The sequence below is a fragment of the Seriola aureovittata genome, chromosome 1, assembly GCF_021018895.1.
Source record: "Seriola aureovittata isolate HTS-2021-v1 ecotype China chromosome 1, ASM2101889v1, whole genome shotgun sequence".
Lineage (NCBI taxonomy): Eukaryota > Metazoa > Chordata > Actinopteri > Carangiformes > Carangidae > Seriola > Seriola aureovittata.
Window position 1 is genome coordinate 20,131,226 of NC_079364.1, and position 16,159 is coordinate 20,147,384.

The 16,159-nt window shown below is 41.1% G+C and overlaps 1 protein-coding gene across 1 annotated transcript in view; it reads left to right on the forward strand.

Annotated features, from left to right (window-relative positions):
- The first annotated feature begins 502 nt into the window (after positions 1–502).
- Positions 503–16,159, forward strand: part of cenpf (centromere protein F) — a 19,173-nt gene continuing 3,516 nt past the window's right edge. The window contains exons 1-36 of the mRNA XM_056382261.1: positions 503–533; positions 1,243–1,417; positions 1,581–1,706; positions 2,112–2,182; positions 2,384–2,520; positions 2,720–2,811; positions 2,886–3,159; positions 3,347–3,549; positions 3,708–3,833; positions 3,964–4,092; positions 4,326–4,448; positions 4,742–4,877; positions 4,982–5,111; positions 5,236–5,515; positions 5,934–6,140; positions 6,522–6,730; positions 7,027–7,156; positions 7,423–7,701; positions 7,950–8,537; positions 8,698–8,871; positions 9,147–10,006; positions 10,141–10,352; positions 10,444–10,591; positions 10,707–10,860; positions 11,048–11,159; positions 11,261–11,520; positions 11,621–11,729; positions 11,850–12,055; positions 12,253–12,471; positions 12,837–12,980; positions 13,371–13,560; positions 13,642–13,739; positions 13,914–13,955; positions 14,152–15,291; positions 15,392–15,521; positions 15,627–16,159. The exon at positions 15,627–16,159 is cut by the window's right edge and continues 52 nt beyond it. Of these exons, the coding sequence (XP_056238236.1) occupies positions 1,256–1,417; positions 1,581–1,706; positions 2,112–2,182; positions 2,384–2,520; positions 2,720–2,811; positions 2,886–3,159; positions 3,347–3,549; positions 3,708–3,833; positions 3,964–4,092; positions 4,326–4,448; positions 4,742–4,877; positions 4,982–5,111; positions 5,236–5,515; positions 5,934–6,140; positions 6,522–6,730; positions 7,027–7,156; positions 7,423–7,701; positions 7,950–8,537; positions 8,698–8,871; positions 9,147–10,006; positions 10,141–10,352; positions 10,444–10,591; positions 10,707–10,860; positions 11,048–11,159; positions 11,261–11,520; positions 11,621–11,729; positions 11,850–12,055; positions 12,253–12,471; positions 12,837–12,980; positions 13,371–13,560; positions 13,642–13,739; positions 13,914–13,955; positions 14,152–15,291; positions 15,392–15,521; positions 15,627–16,159 (8,133 nt within the window). The 5' untranslated portion in view covers positions 503–533; positions 1,243–1,255. The remainder of the gene's footprint in view (positions 534–1,242; positions 1,418–1,580; positions 1,707–2,111; positions 2,183–2,383; positions 2,521–2,719; positions 2,812–2,885; positions 3,160–3,346; positions 3,550–3,707; positions 3,834–3,963; positions 4,093–4,325; positions 4,449–4,741; positions 4,878–4,981; positions 5,112–5,235; positions 5,516–5,933; positions 6,141–6,521; positions 6,731–7,026; positions 7,157–7,422; positions 7,702–7,949; positions 8,538–8,697; positions 8,872–9,146; positions 10,007–10,140; positions 10,353–10,443; positions 10,592–10,706; positions 10,861–11,047; positions 11,160–11,260; positions 11,521–11,620; positions 11,730–11,849; positions 12,056–12,252; positions 12,472–12,836; positions 12,981–13,370; positions 13,561–13,641; positions 13,740–13,913; positions 13,956–14,151; positions 15,292–15,391; positions 15,522–15,626) is intronic.

Sequence of the window (16,159 nt, forward strand, 5' to 3'; positions counted from 1 at the left end):
GCAGAAGCAAATTTTTCTGCCAAACAACAATGTTTTCAGTGCAAAAAACTACCAAATTTCCTAGACCATAGCATGTGAATCTAATGTTTAACTTGGCTCATGAGTTCATGAGAATTTTGACCCCATGTCATTTGCATGAATTTGAGTCCTGAACCATTTATGTTTTTGTCCCCCAAACAAACTTCTGACTGAACACCAGAAAGTCCTGTTATTTCTGTTCAGTCTATCTCTGCGCATATAGAAGACAAAAGTCTCTATTGCTGTGTGTTTTAGGCATGGGTGTATTATAAGACCATGGTGTTCGGAGGTTCATGGACATCCTGTCTGTGATCAATGTGATATTTACAAAGTCACACCACTTGGTGGCACTGCTGTGACGGAAGCAAACCAATCATCTGCGATCTTTGACTCTGACGTCACACGAGGTAGCCAATGGGCATGTAGCTGAGTGGATCGCGATTTCCTCCGGTGGAGTTTGAATTTTCCAACGAGCACCAACAGTTTGTGTCTGCAAGTGGAGCGTCGCGCCCAAAGTAAGTGTAGCTGCCTTCGTAAATTTTAGCTTTAAGTTAACGGCAACACGTCTTCTCACAACACATTTTATTATATATCTTTGATTAATACCAATATTAACGTTGGCTAACATTACTTGTTGTCATGTTTGCCAAAACCATGTTTCCCACAGCTCGATTAACGTTCAGTCTAACAGAAACGTTTATACATGTCGGTAACGGAACGTTTACGGTCCATTTCAGGTTCATAATTCATAAATATCTCAGCGTATCTAAGTAACATCAAAACTTACGTGGTAACATTAACGTTAGTTAACGTTTCGTTAGACACTTGAACTAGCTGGTATTTTTCTAACATCACAATGCCCCCACGTCGGTAAAAGGTAACGCTAAGGGTATAAACAACACGTTAAGGGTACTGTCAATCTTAAGGCATGACATTTTATTTGTAAATAAATTTGTAAACAACATCAGGCCAAGTCGTTAGTGATGTTGTCGTTTTCTTGTTACCATTAACTCGCTTAATTAGCAAACGCTAACTTGTGTTTAATAGCATTTCATTTTACGTGACTTTATAATTGAAGGAACAGAAGACGCTAATATTTGATCATTTTAACGTGTTTAACTATCCTATTATCTATTATCATCATAACATCTCTCACTGCTGAGTTTTCGTTAGGACAAAAACAGTGTGCAGATTTGCACCCTTTAAATAAATTTGTCTGTTCAGTCAGGTTATAAACATGAGCTGGGCGGTGGAGGAGTGGAAGGATGGACTTCCAGGGAAAGCCCTGCAGAAAATCCAGGAGATGGAAGTCCAGCTGGATAAACTGAAGAAGGAAAGGAGCCAGAAACAGTTTCAGCTTGACTCCTTAGAGGCTGCCCTGCAAAAGCAGAAACAAAAGGTCAGTGCTTGAGAGGAAAAGATTAATCAAATTTGATAAACTGATTTAGTATGGATAAATGAACTATATTGATTCCCCTGGCGGGAAATTACTGTTGTTGTGGTCAGAGGTTGAAATTCTTCCTAAACATACATCTGTTAATTTTCTGTTTCTTTCTGTCCAGGTGGACAGTGAACGTACAGAGACCTCTTCTTTGAAAAGAGAGAACCAGTGTTTAGTAGAGTCATGTGACTCTCTGGAGAAAAACCGTCAGAAGGTCGTTCATGACCTCGGAGTCAAAGAGCAACAGGTTAGTTACTAATGTAAAAGAGAAATATTTGCTGCAATTTATGGCTATTTAGTTTGAAGTTAATCCAGTACTACAGCACAAAGTTATTTTTCAATGATAATTAACTGATGTTCATGTTCATATTTCAGAGATGTACTTGAATGAGCAAACAAACATTGTATTTTTAGAATCAAATTTATAGAAAGTAAACACATAATTTTGTATGTATGCTGTATTATAACTATTACACAGTAACTGAAGAGCAGCTCCATGTCATGCACTACAATGATTGCACAAACTCACCAAGACACATCAAGTGCAGTAATGGCAAGAAAAAGGAGAATGAAGCTGAGGATGTACATGTCTGGAATTAACATTAATCTATACTTCCCTCTGATCCTAAATGAATCCTGTTCCTGAATCTAGGTGAGCTATCTGGAGGGTCAGCTTAACACCTGCAGGAAGACCATAGAAAGACTGGAGCAGGAGCTCAAGAAGTGAGTTCACTTAGTTGTCTGTTGAAATGGAGTTTTAAGTTTGAAAGTAGAGTGGTTGGATTTGTAAATGTTGCTCCTGTGAGTTGGTGTCTTGTCAAGTGCTCAATACATCATGCTTAAAATGACTGTATATAAACTGTTTAACTGACTATTGGATGATTTGTGATGCAGTCTCTGTTTGTTTTTTTTTAATCTGCCCAGGTACAGAAATGAATTGGATCGTTCTCAGCCAGCTGGCTCTTGCTCCTTGTCATCCTCCTCCTCTGAGATTCAGCCTTACACCACTCCACAGAAAAGTTTCTCTACCCCAGCTCCTGTTCCAGCCTACAGACAACAGGGTATTTCAGTCATCAATTGTATCTCAAAGTTCCTGCTGTATAGATTTAAAAAAAAAAAAAAAAAAAAAAAAAAAAAGTTATTCAATTCTTTTCTTCACCTCAGATGTTTTTTGGTTTCCACCTATATCATCTATTGGGATTTTGATCCTGGAGGGGATTTTCAATTTACCCTGACATGTAAACTGTATGTGTGCCATAGATAATAGACTAGAGGAGCTTCAGGAGAAGTACAGCCAGGAGGTAGAGGAAAGGAAAAAGCTGGAGACTGAACTCAAAGTCTTGCAGGTTAAAGTGAGTACATTACTTAATTATTATGTGTTTGTTTCTTTGTATTTGGCGATGTTAACTTGCCTGTTGTCTTATAGCTGTTGAATCAGTCATCAGTCAGTGTAAGCCACAAGGACATTGCTGCCCGCCAAGCTGGATCTTCCATATTCCCATGGCAACAACAAGATCAGGCCCACAGCCGCCAGTCTCAGGATGCAATGGAAACCCCTCTGAAGAGGCGAGGGGCATCCCTGTGGGACGCCCATGAGGAGACACCTATCAAACCCAACCAGAGAATGAGCTCCTCCAGAGCAGCACAGAGTCCCAGTGGATCCTATCAACAGATGGAGCAGCTGAAGACTCTCAACCAAGGTGGACCGTTTATGATATATTTCTGAAGTTAATGTCTTGCTTAGTGTTTGGACTCTTTCCCGTGAAATAATAAGTAGCTACTTATTTGCACATCCACTACATCTGAAAATCAGTTTGCTCCCTTTGAGTGTGACAATCCTGATCCTGTCCAGCAGGGACTTGATTTTTTTTACTGTTTCTTCATCAGAACTGCGTGGCCGTGTGTCAGAGCTGGAGAGAAATCTGTCCAATCAGGAGAGGGAAATTCGTAGCCAGGCCGTCAAGCTGCAGGAACTGCACACCCAACTTAACCAGGCCCGCAAAGACTTGACTGAACGGGACAGAGACATCGCCAAGACTAGCCATGAGCTGAGTCAGGTTACAGACAGACACCAGCAGGCCGAGGCCAAGGTAGGCTTCCATGAGTAGTACATAGAGACTTAATTTTTGTGGGCTAGATTTTTTGTTTATTTCACATAGTTTACAGTAGAAAAGATGGCTAAAAAGCAAATGAAACATGTAAATAACTGGCAAAGATTACTAAAAATGTTATTGCGTGTTGTTCTCAGTGTTCCTCAATTGAGCAGAAGCTGAAACAAGTCACAGAGGAGATGAACTGTCAGAGGCACAATGCTGAAAGCTGCAAACGAACCCTGGAGCAGAAACTCAAAGACCAAGAGAGAGACAGTCAGAAGGTGCAACAATGTGGAGTTATACCATCATTAGGCCATAATGTTCTTAGGTTTTATCAGACACTATAAATAAAAAAAAAAAGCACTTTTGTATTTTAATCAAATGGTTTTTTCACTTTTATATTCCTTCTAGGAGCTGGCCCAGCTGCAGAGTTCCCACAATGCTTTGGATCAGCAGCTGAACCAGACCAGAACCAAGCTAACACAAGAGGTCCAACAGTCCAAAAAAGACTACAATGTACTGCAGGCTGACATGGAGAAGGTAATTTTGCAACCTCTCTGTCCTACTTCGCAGTTTTCTTCATCTACTCAAATTCTTTCTTACTTCACACAGCCATCAGTTTGGGTGATAACTCACTGAGACCTTCTTTGTGAGGGCAGCGGATACACTTCTATGTATTACGTTGTCATTGTGTTAATTTGTGTCTCATGTCTCAGACTTTGCTCTGCTCTTGTATGTAATTGTTCCTTGTCTATCCCCTTGCTCATTTCTAGATGGGTTTCCAGAGGAGAGGGATGGAGAAGGAGGTGGAGGAGCAGAAACAGAAACTGCTGAGGTCAGAGCAGAGCCTCCAGGCCAGCCAGACCAAAGAGCAGGACCTCCGCAAGAAAATGGAGGTTGGTTGCCTTTTGTAGAATATTGACTTACTGTGATGATGATTTAACATCTCACAAGCAAGTCTGCTGATACAGCTTTCATCTGTAGTTAATAGCTGAACAGCCCTTTCTGGCAAAGAAAAAATTTAAAAAATACCACCAATGTCATTACATTTTAACCAAATTACCAAAATGTCCATATGTATTTATCTCAACACTTAAATTTTTTTTTCTTTACATTTCTTGCCATCCTTTTTTTCTCCCGGTCATCATCTTTTGCTGTAACTTCTCTCCACACTTCTTCCTCCCTCTAGGAGCTGCAGAAAGAGAAGAACAGTGTGACTGTCCAATTGGATCAAAGCAGCAGACGTTTGTCTCAGCTAGAGGAAGAGAAGAAGAGTGCAGACCAGAGCCTCAAACGCACACAGGGGCAACTAGATGACCTCAAAGGTAAATTTGTAGCACGAATGGCAATGGCAAAGGGTAGCAGTTATTTTAGAGAATTATCTGAACTTATCACACCTTTTTAATCCGATTGTCTTTTTGCCCTTCAGCAAAATCAGAGGGACAGTTAGAAGAGCTGAAGAAACTTCAGTTGAAACTGGAGCAGCAGACTCAGGCTTCAGCCCGAGAGCTGGACAACTTGAGGAAAACACTTTCTGATGCAGAAACCAAAAATGACAGGTAAACATAGATTTACTGTACAATAGCAGAAAGCTATGTTACCATTGCTACTTTGTAACTATATTATAATCTATGTTACCTAACTTGATTTTTAATCATTGTAAATATTTTTTAATCACCGTAGATCTCAGAATGAACTACAGAGACAGAAACAGGAGACAGAGAGGGTGACCAACAGGTTGATGGACCTAGAGAAGGAGAGCCAAGAGCTGAAATCCAATCTCACTGCGAGTCAGAGTGAGTGTAAGGAACTGAAACAAGAACATCAAGCTTTGCTGGAGTGGAAGAAAGAGAAGGAGACCATGATTAATGAAACTGAAGCTGTGCAAAAGGAGCTCAGGGACAAAATTAACAACTTGGAGAACAGTCTCAGCTCCCTGAATGAGACTAATGATGAACTTAAGGTAAGCTATATTTGTGTGTGTGTGTACATGTGAAGGCCATTGTATATTATTCACATCATTTTCATACTTATCAAACCATACAGTGAGCTGCATACCCCAAAACCTGTTACATTTTGTGTGGGCTTTCATTTCACAAATAATTAGTTTTAATACAGTCAGAAACACAGAAAAACATGACAAAACACAAACCTCTGTGAAGGATAATTTATTGTGACAGTCATCAACCAGTGTAGCCCAGTGCATTCTAGGATGTTTTTTTAGTTATTTATTTTCATTATAACTTGTGAAAATATGTTGATCTAATGCCATCAAGTTTTAGAGTAAGAAATAAAATCAACCCCAAAATTCAAGTAAAACTAACAGTAGTCTTTAAATAGATTACCCCTCACCCTGAATACATCTCCTGTCATTCTTGTAGAAGCAGCTCATGAGTGTGGAGGCAAACAAGGCAAGTCTGTCCGCTCACATCGATTCCTTGAAGGGAGAACTCCTCAACAAAAGCACCGAGTTGGAGGAGAGAGAACACCAGTACAAGGAGCTCCAGTCTCAACTCTCTGAGGCTGGACAGAAGCACACCAAAGACCTGGAGAATGTTGGTGTGCAAGTGGCACAGCTCGAAGCTCAGGTGACTTATATTGCTTTTCAATATATTTTTTGGGGGGTGGGGAGGTAACCTTCCAGGTTGAAAGATATTTTTTTATTAAAATATTTGAAGATATTGAATGTGATAATTAAAAGGCATGGCATCCTTTATCTTTGTGTTTTAATCGGATAATAAATAAATAAATCTCTCAGCATCACTGAATTGCTCTACATTTTTATTCAGATTTTGATCTATTCTATATCCAATTACATTTTTAAGTTTGACAGGACCTGAAGCTATAGCCAGTTAGTAAACCCATTCCTAACCAGCACTTGTTGAAAAACTAAATCCTTATTGGCCTTGTGTGTATGTTTTTTTTGTTTGTTTATTTTTTTTATTATTATTTTTTTTTTACCTGAACAGGTCAAGAATCTGGAGTTGCAGCTGCAAAAGGAAATAACTCGAGCAGAGGAAGCTGAGAAGACAAACACTCAGCTGCTGGACGAGCACCAGGCAGCCTGTGACCTGGTCCGCTCCAAAGACCAGCTGGTGGAGCTGGGCCAGGCTGAAATCAGCCAGCTGAGAGAGAGCCTCTCACAGACCACTGCTCAGCAGGAGGAGCAAAATGCCAGGTGGGGGTTTTATTTGTTGTTTAGTTCATAATTTCATATTAACTCTTTTTCCGATAGAACGGCCCTGAGATAAATCCTACCTATACAGACATTATAAAGTTTAGTTTTTGTTGAGACTGTGTGTGAGAGCTCTGCCTCACTGTCACATGACTTTGCAGGGTTTAAGAGGTCACTGGATACAGCCTTAAAGATGCCATAGTGCAGTATTATATGAACACTGTGTCCCCATTGTTAGACTAAAAGCAACTTGCTTTTAACATCCATGTTTTCTGTCTTTTCTGTCTAATCCATACCAGGTTGGCGGAAGAGAAGGCAACCTTGCTAAAGCAATGTGAGGAGAGTGTTTCAGTGAAGATTGAAGAGACAGAGCAGATCAAGCTGCGGTTTGAGGAGTCTCAGCAAGATCTGCTGTTCACCAAAACTCAGGTTTGCTTTACCGGACTGCAACAGAAACGTATTTAAGTTTACTGATTATTTATTCTTTTTTATTCCTTTGGAGCTGATCCAATGAAAACCTTATGATTAAAGTAATTGTCTGGCACTTGATGAAGAGTATTATGACTGAGAATACTGAGTGTTTAAATCTAATCTGCTGACTTACTTTTTTATACTTTTAACTTGTGTTGCGTGTTATTCCTTACTTTTGTCCTAACCAATAGAAGCCTAAGTTTTTATCTTCCTTTCATGATTAGGTCAGTTCCATGCAGCAGTTCCTGAAGGTCCAGGAGCAACTGGGAGCTGAGTTGCAGAAAGAAATTAAGATACTATCAGACAATCAAGAGGAACACAAAAAGATATATGAGAAAAAATCAGAAGAGCTCAAACTGTTAGAGGGGGAGCTGAAGGACCAACAGGGTCAGACAGAAGAGAAGGAGAAGCAGCTCGGAGAGGCTGAAGCTCAGATTTTGTCTCTTGAGAAACAAAAGGCTGAGCTGGAAAATGTAATGCAACAGATGAAGAAAGAAACAGAGGTAAAATACTGTTAGATTTATTTTGCTATACTGTGATGCAGTGTTGTATTTTATCCTTTTATTTACCATAGTTATCTTCAAGTGCACAAATAGTCTTTATCTATACTTGTACAGATGTACTTGTACTTTACTGTGTAAATCTGTTTCCATTAGTCTCACACACAATTCAAGTTTCTTGCATACACAACTGCAGTTGTTCAAATACAAATATGAAGTTTAATTCCATTCTTGCTCTGTTTCTTATGAAGACCATCCAGCATGTTGAGACCGAGAAGATCAACCATCTTCTGGAGCAGATATCTTCCTTAGAAGAAATGGTGGCTTCAAACAATGATGCAGCGGAGAAGCTTCCGGTTTTGAAGAATGAACTGGATGTGGTCAACCAATCGCACACTGACCTTAAAAAGTCTCTAGAAGCTCTTGAGAAGAGTCACTCCTCTACTATTCAAATCAAGTCCAACCTGGAGAACACCCTGACAGAGAAAAGTAACCTGGTCTCTGCTTTGGAGAAAGAGGTCAAAGAGCTCACAGACAAGATGAGTAAAGAGTTGGAGAGTCACGCTTCAGAGATTGAGAATTTCCTCAACAAAGAGAAGAACCTTAAAGAGCAGCTCCAAGCCACTAAGCAGTCAGTAACTGCTGCCAAAGCTGAATTGAGTTCTCGTCGAGAGGAGATCAGGACCATGAAGACAACTCTGTCTGCTGCTTCACACGGGTTGGAAGAGAGAGACAACACAATAAAGAGTCTGAAGGAGAAGCTAAATAAAGCGGAGGCAGAGCAGGCCAAAACCTCTGATCTCCTGAAGGAGAAGATGGCCGCCATGAACAAAATCAAGGTAATTTATTCCCAGTTATGTCTTGGACCTTACATGTTAACAATCTTATTACATATAATCTAAATCTTTCTATAGTTATGTTTGCTTCTTTAGGATATTTTAACAAATAAACTACGATATAGTATGTTAAGTCATTCTTCATTTAATTATTCACATGCAGGTGCAGCTGGAGATGCTGCAAATGGACTTGGAAGACAACGAGACAGCCATGAACACTTTTGACAGTCAAGTGGAGGAGCTGAAGGGAACTATAGAGTCACTGGAGGCCCAGCTCGCTCAGAATGAGACCCAGATGTCTGACATGGAGGCCAGGCTGGAGGACAGCAAAGCGCAGGTAGGGCTACCATCTTACACAAGTCTCTCAAAAATCGTTCTGTGCCACAGTTACTGGACTTAAAATGGAGATTCATTATCATCATTTTTTAGAGCGCAGTATTTTAACACTCCAATCCATCATCATTTTGATTTCTTTTCATTTCTGCGTTTTTAAAACCATTTTTATAAAATTCAGGGACCACCAAATTGACATCATCTTTACCAGCTCCTGTTGCACTTGAGGGAAGAAAATATCTTCTATGTGACTAAATCCAAATTCTGTAACCTTTTCAGGTCTCTGTCTTGGAATCCCGCTTAGAGGAGGTCCAATCCCAGAACTCTGTGCTGGAGACACAATATGTCACAGCTAAGGAGGAGTTATTCGACAGAAGCTGTGAAATAACTCGTCTGGAAGAGGACGCTGTGAAAGGAAAACAGCTTGAGGAGAGTGTTGCCGCATTAGAGTCTAAACTCTGTCAGATCACAGAGGAAAACATCAAGTTAGAGACAGCGCTCAGGCAGATAACTGAAGACAAAGATAATGATCTCAACCAGTTTCTCCAGGAGAAAAACATCTTTGAGACTACTTTGAAACAATTAACAGACAACAAAGAGCAAGTAGAAAATGAAATCATTCAAGTAAAGGAACAGCTAGAGGCTTTAGAGAAGCTATCCGAGGAGAACAAACAACTACAGACCACAGTTGAGCAGTTAACTGAAGAAAAGCTCCAAACAGATACAAAGATTGATCAAATGACTGCTGAGAAACTTGACGCTGAATCAACCGTTAGACACGTCACTGCGGAGAAAGCCCAGCTAGATGTTACCCTCAATCTGATAAATGAGGAGAAAATACAACTTGAGGCTAAAATTAGTGAACTAACATCTGAGAAAAATGATTTGGTTACCAACTTGAATCAAGTAGTTGAGGAAAAGCTTCAGCTGGAAATTAACTATAGTCAACTGACTGAAGAGATCATCGAACTACAGTCTAGTGTGAATCAAGTAACCGAAGAGAAGCTGCAGTTACAAGAAAGCACTGAGAGGCATGAAAATGAGGTGGCGTCACTTAAAGGGGAGAAGGAGAGCATCCAGCGCTTGCTCCAGGCCTCGGAGCAGGAGCACCAGAGGACTGAGGAGGAGAACAGAGAGAGGTACAGTACATCTTTACCTGCTCTAAAGGTTGTGTGTGCTTCTACAAGTAAATGCATTAGTATGTATGTTAAATGGTTTTGCCTTTAGTGTTTTCTACTATTATTATTAGCTGGAATTATATGTTTTATCACAGGAGCCACCAGTTTGAGGCAGAGCAGGCCCAACTGCATCAAAAGCTGGCGAGCTTACAGAAGGAGCTGACTGTGTTCAGGCAGCAGTACGAGTCACTGTTGGAGCAGGTGGGCGAGCAACAAAGCACCATACAACAGCTGTCAGAATCACAGAGAACCGAGGGACCAGGAGAAGAAATCAGCCACATGGAGTCTGAGGAGACAGACATTGGTGGTGCGTGTAAACCAAAACGAATGTTTTTCATGAAACATTTCTGCTACTTTAATTTGAATTTGTACATTTATGTTGAATCATCTCTTAACAGTTTCCCCAGTCGAAGCAGAAGGACAGATTGATGTGGAGCTAACACATGATTCAAGTACAAATACTGAGTCCCTTCGAGTTAAGCAGCAGCTGAGCCCTGTAGTGTCTGAACTGGGTGAACTTTCACACCAGTCTGACGAGGCTTTCAGGTACAATGAGTTTTGTACTAATCACAAATAAACAACTATATGTTTGTACTATTATTAAATGTTATATGTGTTTTATTGTGTGATAAGTAAATCTCATGTCCCTAAATCCTGGTAGTGAGACAGAGCCGGTCTTCAAGGAGGAAGTCATTGATCGAGAAGTGATCCAAGAACATGTGGAGGAGGAGAGGCAGGCATGTGTGGTTGATGTAGAGGAAATGAGAAGTAATGAGGAGGAGCAACTACACCACCAAGAGCAACCCTCAGATCAGGTAGAAAACAAGTATTTCAACAATGTATTTGGCTTCATTCATGATGCTGTCATTGGTTTAACTCGGGTTCGGGGATACTGGTCTTGATTTGATCAATTGATTTGTCTTTGGCTTGATATTTAGGAATGTTCAACATCTATGTGAGCATTATTATTATGGCCTTTTTATTTTGTCTTCTTTCTTGCAGGTTCCTGAAGACAGCAGTCGTCCCAGAGATGTTCTTGAAAATGACCCTGAAGTCTGTGAAATGTCTCGACCCATGTCCTCCTTGAGTGAGACCAAAGAATTAAAATCCCCTGGTGAGGAATTAAATTGTGCTGGTAACTGCAGTTGCAGTAATTATGTGTTGGCTTATATGCATGATGTTTGAATAACCTAGAAATATCAATGTGTCTATCAGCGAGAGACTTATCCAAGGGACAAGATGACCTCACCCACTACAAAGAAATGATCACAAAACAAGAAAATGAGCTCCAGACCCTGCGCTTAGAGTTTGACCGTCTGAACTCTGAACTGGCACTGAGAAAGGAGCTGACATCTGAACTGGAAGTCCAAGTTACAAACTTGGAAAAGAAAGTTCATGCAGCAGAGGAGGAGGCACGTAGTGCAGCACATAAACTGAACATTACTCTGGAGGAGAAGACGGACCTTGCTGACCAGGTAGGGGGAAGCAATTGCACAATGACAAATACCTCACACATTGCAGAGTAACAATAACATTATTTAAGTATGAGTGATACTAATGTGTGCTTATGTTCAGTTGGTGCGGCTGTCAGAGGAGAGGGAGACGTTAACTCTACAGCTACAAACAGCTAAATGTCAGCTGGCTGATGTTATAGAGATGCTGGAAGGACTGGAGATGGCCAAAGGTAAATACCTTCCTAGTTTACTGCATATGAGGAAGTCATTTCACCATTTCACATTGTAATGATTTTAAACTTTAAAATGTGGTTGTGAGTGCCTATGAATCAATTTTCTTGGTTCTGTAGGTGGATGCGACGAGAAGTTCCTTCAGCAGGAGAGTGAGTTGAAGAGGGTTCGCTCTGAGAAAGCTAACCTGGAGCAGCACATCCTGGGCATGGAGTCTGAGCTGGAGACCATGCAGGAGGAGAGGACCAGACTGCAGGATGAGATGGAGACTAAGAGGAGGACTTGTTCAGGCATGGAGCAGCAGATAGAAACACTCATGACAGAGGTGAGCAAAGCTGGACATCAAAATAATGTAAGGGTTAAGTTAATGCACATGTATTGGGAAATCATTAATTAACTGATTTTTCCATTATTCTTTGCGCAAAAACTGACAACACAGCAAGATGTTATGGAACATAGTGTGTATTTTAAGGTTACTGATCAATCAGAGTGACATAACTATTCTGAATATAATTTCCTCAGACAAGCCAGCTGAGGTCTGAGCTTGTGTCCTGCACTGAGGAGCGAGATGAGCTGAGCCAGTCTTTGGGGCTCTGGAGAGAGAAAGTTCACAGTCTGGAGAAAACGAACTGTGACACCAGGAACCTAATTTCCATCCTGGAGGATGACATCAGAGCAGGGAGGAAGGAGTATGAAGCCCTGCAAGGCAACATGGAGAAACTGAAGACAGAGAGGCAACAGGTACATACTGTACATGAAAAATAACAAGAGGGTGGTTTGAGTTGAGTCTGGGATCAGGGTACAGGCCAGATTACCCAAAGTAGGCTTTTATTTACATGTAGTTTACAGTTATGAGTCCTTCTCTGTTTGCTCATGATTTTCAGTTCTGAGTGTAGCAACATAAATGCTGAGAGAAACGCCTCTTTGATTCTGTTGGCTAAAGACATGATAACATCTTAAAACATCAATGCATTCTCATGTTTGATCATAGCATATCTAGACTACTAGTTGAAACCCATGTGTGGTAAAATGTCCTCTGTTTACTTATTGTTGATGTTTCAGGATTGTTCTCTAACTCAAAGTTCATCCCTTGTCTTTCACTACAGCTGTGGGAGCAGATTAACGTGCAGGAGCAGGCAATCTCTCAACAGAGTGGAGAAAGAGAGGAGCTTATTGGCCATCTCAACCAGATCAAAGAAGACCACAGCTCTGTCAATCAAAACACTGAGTCCATGGTCAGCAAGATACAGGTGAGGAGGACGTTTGATACAAATGTTATAATATGTGGTATATTATCTCAGTAATTCAATGGATGTGTTGTTTGTTTGTTCCAGATAGCACTCAGTGTTTCACATGCTATAGGATAGTAGTAGAGGCTCTCAGATGGTTCACTTTCTCTTCAGTTTTCTTAAATAGTATCAAGGAGAGTCACACCCAGACAATATGTTTGAATGGGGCCTAATGTTTGACCTAAACCTCTGTTACATCCCATCTGTTCAAAATAATGCTAACTACATTGAAAAAGTGGATGGAGGAGACTGTTTGAAACAAATGCATATAGGTCTTGTATCCCTTTCACCAAAGATCAAAAATAATTTTCCCTCTTCGTCATGAGCTTCCTTTCTATTTTCTTCCCCAAGGCTTTAGAGGGAGAAGTGAACCGTCTTTCACAGTCTCTAGAGTCCTCTCTACTGGAAAAAGGAGAGATTGCCTCTCGTCTGAACGCCACACAAGATGAGGTCCAACAGATGAGGACTGGTATTGAAAAGCTTCAGGTCCGCATTGAGTCAGATGAACGAAAGAAAAAGAAGATGGGAGAGCTGCTGAAAGGTGACTTTTCATATCTTTGGAAATGGCATGACCTCTTAAGTTTTGTGATGTGTTGGCCTAAACGTGACTGTATCTCTGTAGCTGCCCAGAGAAAGTCAGACTTGCTGCAAGATCGCATTGATGCCCTGGAGCGAGAGAAGGAAGATGTAGAGCAAAGTCTAGAGGAAGCTTTTCTACAGGTATTCTGTCCAAAAACATCAGTGTATTTTTCTTACATTAAGACAGTATTTCTTTCACTGTTGCAACTTATTTTTGCCAAGATAAAATTCACATGTGGAGGGGTTTGATCAAACAAAGGGTAAGAAAATCTGCTTATATTGTATTAAATACAAATATTATATCCTTTTATACAGGCTGAGACAGCCAAAGCTGAGCTGGAGGAGGAGAGGAGAAAGGTACTTTTAAACTAGTCTGTTTGGCTATTCGATGCCCTGTTCCATACTTTATGACACATTATGTCAACCAAGAAATATATCAATCATTTCTTTCATGCTTTGACTTTCCATCCTTGACTTTTTTTTCCTTCTCTCTTTGGCTTGTCTCCTTTCACAAACTCTGCTGCTGTCGGTCTTGAACCCTCACAACTCTCAGGTGGAGGAGGAAAAGGCAAAGCTCAGTGAGAAACTATTGGAGCTCTCTGCCATGCTGGAAAGCCTGAGATCTGAGAAACAACACATGGAGAGAGAGTTGGAAACAAAACACAGAGAGATAGAGGAACTGAAGGCTGCTAAAGAAGAGCTGGAGAGAGGATTGGAGAAGGCCGAGGTAGATAGGAGAGAGGAAGAGGAGAGACACAAATACAGGGTAGAAGAGCTTGAGAAAGGGCTGAGAGAGGAAGCAGAGAGACAAATTAGAGAAGTTGATGGCCTCCAGGAGCAGCTGGAAGCCTCTCGTCAGAGGGAGATCTCACTTGAACAAAAGAGCGCAGAAACAGAAGGGGAGAAAGACAGGGTGCAGTCTCTGCTGGTAGAGTTGGAGAAAGAGAAACAGTGTCTGCAGAGTTCTCTGGAGGAGTGGCAGACAGAGGGAGACAGGCTCCGCTCTCAGGGAGACGAGTGGGAGAAGGAGAGAAACAACCTGAGGGCCCGTATTGAGGCTTTAGAGGGCGAAATTAAGGAGCTTAAAACACTCATAAAAGCTAAAGAGGAAGAGAAAGACGTTTTAGAAAAGGAGTGGGAGGAAGAAGCAAATCAGAGACAAGCCTCAGTGAAATCCTTCTCATCTCTTATGGCAGAGAAAGAACAGATAGAAGGAGAAAATGGACGAATGGTAGAGGAAAAAGAGACACTGCAGTCCACCTTACTGTCAGTGGAACAAGAGAGAAATGAGCTGCGCTGCACTCTTGCTTCTGTAAAAGAAGAGAAGGAAAGACTAGAGCAAGAGAGGGAGGTGGTTGCTAATGAGAAAGAGAAGCTTCAAACTAGACTTTCTTTGATAGAAGAGGAGAAACATGACATGCAACAAACTCTTTCTTCACTCAAGCAAGAGAAGGAAAGAATAGAGGAGGAGAAACAGAAGTTAGAGGTTGAAAAACAGGAATTGCAGTCTTCTCTTTCTTTGATTGAATCAGAGAAAGAGAACCTGTGCTCAGCTCTGTCTGTACTGGAAAAAGAGAAGCAAAGAGCAGAAGAAGAGAAAGAGAAACTCTCAGAGAGCCTCCAGTCTACTGTTGCCTCTATGGAGAAAGACCTGGAAACACACAAATTGTCCGTCGCACAATTCAATGAGCAGGTACAAGGATCAAGATCTTAAAAAAAAAAAAAAAGTAATAAACTAAACTGAAATAATCGTCACCAGTCTTACCACTTCACTCTCTGTCCATCTCCTCTAGGTGTCAGATCTAACATCTCGTGCCGCTCGTCTGTCCAAAGAGAGAGACTCTGCTCTCAGCAAGATGAATCTTTGGATGAAAACCTGCAAACAGCTGGAGCAAGAGAAGCAAATGATGTTAAACAGCTCAGGTGCATATATGATTAACAGAATTAACTTAGTCTTCATCTATAATCGTAATCTCCACAAAGTGCTGTTGGATAATTTTGTTAACTTTAGACACTTTTTTGTTTCAGGAAACAAAAAGAGCACTGAGGAGGAAAAAACCAAGGAGATGAAAGAACTTAAGGCTGCTCTCGATGAAAGGAAGAGTGAATTAGAAGAAAAAGATAAAGAGCTGGAGGAGATGAAGAGTGAGTTGGAAGAAGTGAACAAACTTCTGGAGGAGAAGAGCACAGAGGCTGATGAGAGCATGGATAAATACTGCAGTCTGATGGTTGAAGTTCACAAACTGGAAGAGGCGAACAATGCACTGACCAGTCGGCTGGAACAGATTACCGTTAGCCAACGTGCCAATGAGGCTAACATTCATTCTAGCAGTGCTGTCAATGCTCATCTCCGGCGCTCAGGAAGGAAGTCTTCCTCGAAACATCAGGGAGAAAAGATGCATGAAAACATGGAGAACATGGCTCCCTCAACACCTCAGAGGTCATCTCCAGGGAAACGGGGTCACCGTGACATCAGTGATAAAGACAGCGCCCAAGAGGCCCTGCACAACCTGACAAAGAAGATCAAAGCTAATGCAGCGACTACGCCCAAACCAAGGACT